Source organism: Pan troglodytes, chromosome 16 (genome assembly GCF_028858775.2).
Source record: "Pan troglodytes isolate AG18354 chromosome 16, NHGRI_mPanTro3-v2.0_pri, whole genome shotgun sequence".
NCBI classification, from domain to species: domain Eukaryota; kingdom Metazoa; phylum Chordata; class Mammalia; order Primates; family Hominidae; genus Pan; species Pan troglodytes.
The window spans coordinates 27,481,636-27,487,635 of NC_072414.2; the positions used below are offsets into that span (position 1 = coordinate 27,481,636).

The following is a 6,000-nucleotide window of genomic DNA, read 5'->3' on the forward strand; positions in this document are numbered from 1 at the left end:
AACTGCTCACTATTCCAGGGCTAATCCAAATTAGTTCATTATACACCTGTCCACCAATCAACCTTGCGTGAACTCCTACCAGAGTCATAGAGCCGGCCCAAGTGATGAGGAGCAATAAAAGGAAGATAGAAGATATGATCTCTCTTCTCAAGAAGCTTATAATCAATCTATTTAAAGATATAAAACAAGTATTTAGCTAGATTCCAATTCAGCTAAATTTACAGAATGCCTACTTCATGACAGGAACTATGACCGATGTTCTCACATATACCACTCATTTAATTAATCTTAAAATAACAGTGCAAAAACATGGAGCCTGGAAAGAAGTAAAAGAGAGAATAAAAAGATCTTACTAGAAAAGTCCTGTGAGAAGCAGTAATACAAAAGTCACAAAAGTGCTAATCTTTTTTCCCTCTTACATTTTAGCAGTTAATATCTGTAGTTTCATAGGTATAACACAATAGCATTAAAAAGCAAATTGGTGAATATATTTCTTTTTTCAAAAGCTATAATTGGGGATATTTCATTGGAGAAAAGAATGAAAAAAGTAGCCAATATGAGGTCTGTGAATTATATGTGGATGCCCTTGTTACTACAGACAAATGAAAAGTGGGAATGCATTGCTTTATGCTTCTCTCAAGTCTCACATTTCTGGCTTACATCTAAAATAGGTAAACGGTATCCTTTTAATAATAAAATTAATATATCATTTATCAATATGTGTCTTATTTCTCAAGCTCCTTGAGGCCTGAGACTGTATCTTACTACCTCTATGCTGCCTACAGTACTTGGGAATGTGGTGGGGTAAAATGGTAGTGTACTTTGAAGTAAGAAGGTTCAAGTCTTAACTCTACAAGTTTGTGCTAGTTTACTTCAGACAAACTCTAAGCTTCAGGATCCCTGTCTATTAAGATTAATAGTGCATCTCTATAGAAGTTGGTTATGAGAATTAAAAAGTAAGTAAGTGAAAACACTTAATGCTAAGTTCTAGGTGGAAACTAGCATCTAATGGGTGCTTAATATTTATTGGTTCGTTTTTTTTTCATCTTTGTACGGTATACCTGTACAATGTAATTATGAAGTTGGAATTTCATTCATTTAGGCAACTTCCCAATAAAGGCATGTACTTACCTTGGTTTTCAGCTGGTCTTAGATTTGCTAAAGCAACGATCTGATGCCCAGCAGCAATGCACTGCATCATATTATAGCAGCTGTCCTTCCCACCACTGAACAATAAATCAAGAGAGAGACAAATATCATGCTACTGACCATTATTCAACATAAAATCACTAGATATCAAAACAGAACATATCATTTACTTGACTCTTCAGAATATATTACAATGCAAAAAAAACCCATTAATTTCTAAATCATAAACAAACTGAGCAACCGAATCTGAATGTCTAGGGCTGCTACTCACAGGAGCTTAAGAAACTATATATATATAAGACTATTCTAAACAAAATATGGTAACTTTTTGCTTTGTGATAGCAAATATATTTGAAGTGATTTGCAAATAGAAAATGATTTCAATTTACATCCCAGCTAAACATTTATTATATAATTATATATGAAATATATATATTCTACCTAAGGAATATATATAATAATATATATTATTCCACTTAAGGAATATATATATAATATATATTATTCCACTTAAGGAATATATATAATAATATATATTATTCCACTTAAGGAATATATATAATAATATATATTATTCCACTTAAGGAATATATATAATAATATATATTATTCCACTTAAGGAATATATATATATAAAAAATAATTTCATAGAAATTATCGGAAAAAAAAAAAACTATTCTCTATGAGAAACTAAAAAAAAAAAATTCTGCTCCACCATAAGAAATCTAACAAATGGCTACCATCAGCAATTAAAGGATCAGATTAAAGATTTGAGTACCTAGCTAATGACAGTTTGACACACTTGGTGGGTTCAAATTCTGCAGAGATAAAAAACAAGATGCTGACTTACGCTGATGACGTGAAACATCAGCACTATCAGCACTTCAGCCATCACTACACATACATATAGTACACACATACACATAATATATATATATATGATGGCAGCAGAACTAGGCTTGAGCTATAAATGTAGTAACACATTGAAAGGAACTTCTAAATTCTGGTTCTAAATCTACCTAAGGCAGACACATATCACTTAGTAAAGACAAGCAGTAGCTCATCTATAATATGGCTGAATGGCAATCTATATGCTATTGTGATTTAATATTCTCCTAATTCCCACTATCATTTATCATTGCCTCTCTCCCTTTTACATTTCTTTTTCCTCCTGTTTCCCTTCTTTCCAATATTTGCTTAAGGCCTGCAAATCCCCAGGCAATGTTTAGACCTCTTCATAGCTCAAGAAACTGAGCACCTCAGAAACTGGCCTTGTTGCCTTTTATCTTAGTTTTCAACATTTCTGCCTCTTCCACCCTCCCATCAATAACAACTCTCATTCCAAAACTTCTCAAGTGGAAGGAGAGTGCAAGGGCCAAAGTTTTAAAAAGTCCATTCTTCCTCTCTTCAGGTTCGGTATCCCCATAAGTAGGTCTTCCACAACTTCCCGTATCGAACCTTACTGCTCTGATTCCCCAGGATAAAAAGATATGACTAATTGTTTCAGATATTAAAGACTGAAGGGTGTGCATCCAGAATCAGAACTGAGTCTGACAATTTATTTTGAAATATGCCAACATTTCAAATATGGTTTTAAGCAGTATTTACCAAACTGTGTTCTGTGGAACACTGGTGTCCAACAAAATACTAACCAATTACTCTAACAAAAGGTTTTGAATATCAGACAAGCTTGGGAAATGCAGAGTACCTTACTGTCCTCTTAGAACTCCATTAAGTACACATATATGTTAGGTGAGAGGTCTCACAGCTCTATTTTAGTTTCCAACTCTGGGATACTAAGCTAAGTTATTCAATGTGCTTAGGTTTGCATACTTCATTGCAAATTAATGAATGGTCTGCCTGGATAATCCTCAAAATAACATTCAACTATAAAATTCAAAGACTCATTTATTTATTAGAAAAATAATGTTCTATGAGAGCATATGGACACAGGGAGGGGCACATCACACACTGGGGCCTGTGGGGGTTTGGGGGTTAGGGGAGGGATAACATTAGGAGAAATACCTAATGTAGGTGATGGGTTGATGGCTGCAGCAAACCACCGTGGCACGTGTATACCTATGTAAAAAAACTGCACGTTCTGCACATGTAACCCAGAACTTAAAGTATAATAAAAAAAAAATTTAAAAAAGGAAAATAATCTTCTTAGAAAGATATGTAAGAATCCCAGTTTCACTTATTCACTTATAATACATAATTATATATAATGCATATATATAGAATACATAGGCATCTGTATCATAAGCATACAGGTAAATGCTTATGTATTCATACTTACAGCATATGTCCTTACGGCTCTTACGCTTCAGCAAGAATTTTCCAACATTGCTTTTTTAGCAAACTTTTTTTATTATAAAGCAACATATGCACATTACAGGTTATTTAGTGTAACTGACTCTACCAATCTTCTCTCCTCCCCTCCAATACTTCTAAGTCTTTGTTTGTTGTGCTTTACTTTAATCGTTAAACTTTTGGCAAGCGATGTAAATTTGAATTATTCACTTCCTGGGGTACTTTTAATTCTTAAAATAAGACACAATGGTTAAAGCTTAATCATTTATGTTACAGAGGACATTTACTGAACAACAACAATTATTGTGACATTATGGTCTAGTCTCCTAAAAATGACATTGAAGGAAAGGGAACCGGAATATTCCAGACACTACAGTAGGTCTGAAATCTCATATCAAGTCCTTAATAGGTCAATACTTACAGCCAGTATCAATTACCTAAGGGACTTAACGAAAACGTTTATGAAATCTTCAATTGGATTACAAAAGCAAGCACATCGTTGCACTGTATCTAAGACACTCTACAGGGCAAAATCTCATGAAACAAGTATTTAAGTAGTCTAACTTTTTAATGTTGCTAGTGTGTTCCCTTCTGCCTCAGTTTATAGATTGAGTATGGAAATATTTAAGCAGGTTTGTTTTTGGTTTGTCAGTCACAGGACTTATTTAGACACTTAAATTTATGATTTGGTTACTACAGACATCAAACTCCTTTTGGAATACGGAGTATAGGGTAAGGTCACTCTAAAGCAATGATGAGAGTCCGAAGCAACAGCAACCGGATCTAGCATAAGACTAGTACAATTCGGTCTCTACCACGAAGAGAGATCTCTGTACTTGAGTGCCCAAAGGCAGAAACACACACATGCCATAAGCAATCCACGTCTGTGAAGATGAGGGAGGGGTGGACTTCTTCGGATGGGCGGAACCAGTTACAACTAGGGAGGAAGCCAGGCTGCAGCGGACCCAGCTGACCAAAGGAACTACAGAAGAGGACGAAGAAAGCGAGGGGGAAAGGGCGAGGGTTATTAACTGAGTTGACGGAATAAGGTAGTGGCTCCAAACTTCACGGCTCATTAGAGCTTGAAAAAAAAAATCAGACGCCGGGCCGCACAGAAGTAATTAAACCAATCCCTCTGGCGGTGGGGCCCAGGCGTCGGTATTTTTTTTAATTTCCCACTTGAATCCAATGGGAATCCAAGTTTAAGGGTTAGAAGACCAGAGAGCGACAGAAAGGGAGGAGACGCGCCAGCCAGGGGCCGAGGTACATGCGGGCCGGCAACAGCGAAGGCTCCGCCTCTTCCTGTGGCTCGGAGGAGCCGCGGAACCCCCAACGCGCGACTCAGACGGAGACACCCACTCTTTCGGCGCTAGCGGCGGCTGGAAGGGACGACAGCCTGGCCTCGGAGGAGGGAGGCGGCTCCAGGACCGCATTACCTGATCAGAGCCGCGACCCTCATGCTGGGCGCAGTGCGCGTGCGTGCGGCGAGCGCGGGCGGGAGCCTGGAGGTCGCGCCGCAGCTCGCGTGACGCACCGCGGGGCCTCGCCCGGGTGTTCGCTCCGCCGCCTGTCCGCGGATCGGCGCTGCGAGCCCCGCGGCTGCCTGCGGGACACCTGAGCGCGGAGGGTGCGGCACGTTGGCACCTTGACCCTGTGGCAGGGACATCTCGGCCCAGGAAAGAATGAGGTTTAGGCACGGCCTAACCACCTAAGTGAGGGCACTGAAGCTGCCGGGGGAAGGGCAAGGTCCGCGTTGCAGAGCCCAAGCCCAGTGGCGCAGGATTTGTTTTGGTAAGAGGGGATTTAGCGTCCCAATTGCTGCAAATTGACACAGTTGCGGACGTGCAAGCGCAGAAGAAATTTGTCCTTCCTCACCCCACAGAACAGAAACAACTGTACACTTTTGCTTTTTAACTTACATCTCCTCTGTCCTCCAAACCTGTGTGTCCAGATGTGAAACTCAGATCCCCAGGGGCTGTGGTAATTTTTAAATCTGGGGCTAGCCCCCCTCACCTCTAGGCCCTCTGTGGCTTTGGCTCTTGGTCAAGCTTGTGTATTTGACAAGGCCAGGCCAGGCTCTTCACCAAAGAGCAATGGCCTTGCAGAAAGAAAATCTAGCTTCTAAGTTTATTTGCCGAGTATGTGTTGAGTGCCTTTCGTGTACCAGGCACTGTTTTAGACTCTGTGGATACAACCGTAAATAAAACAAAAACCCGGCATTCCAGGCATAGAGCTTAAATGGGGATGGAGAGAACAGACAATACATATCTCAAAGGTAAATAGTATGTTGAAGAGTGAAAAGTGCTATTGGAAAGGGGCGGGGTGGGGTGGGGGAGAGTCAGGAGAGAGGTGGAGAGGCAATGCAGAATTAAATAGTGTCTATGTAGGCCTTATTGGTAAGATGAGAGTTGAGCCAATTTAAATAAGGAGAGTTCGCTGTGTATATGATTGGGGGTGCTCCAGACAAGAAAAAAAAAATCGAAGGCTCTAGGTGCGTTGTGTGTTTGTGGAAAATTAAGGCAGATCCATGTTGCTGGA

At 39.7% G+C, this 6,000-nt stretch overlaps 1 protein-coding gene across 7 annotated transcripts in view; it reads right to left on the reverse strand.

Annotated features, from left to right (window-relative positions):
- Positions 1-4,998, reverse strand: part of DPH6 (diphthamine biosynthesis 6) — a 405,738-nt gene extending 400,740 nt beyond the window's left edge. For 6 of the 7 annotated variants that reach the window (XR_010151340.1, XM_063794026.1, XM_063794025.1 and 3 more), the window contains exons 1-2: positions 4,899-4,998; positions 1,132-1,226 (exon numbers count right to left, since the gene is read on the reverse strand). Coding sequence is in view for 6 of the 7 variants with exons in the window: in XM_063794026.1 (XP_063650096.1) it covers positions 1,132-1,226; positions 4,899-4,921 (118 nt within the window). In the remaining variant the exon portion in view is untranslated. 7 annotated transcript variants of the gene reach the window in all.
- Between the last annotated feature and the right edge of the window lie 1,002 nt (positions 4,999-6,000).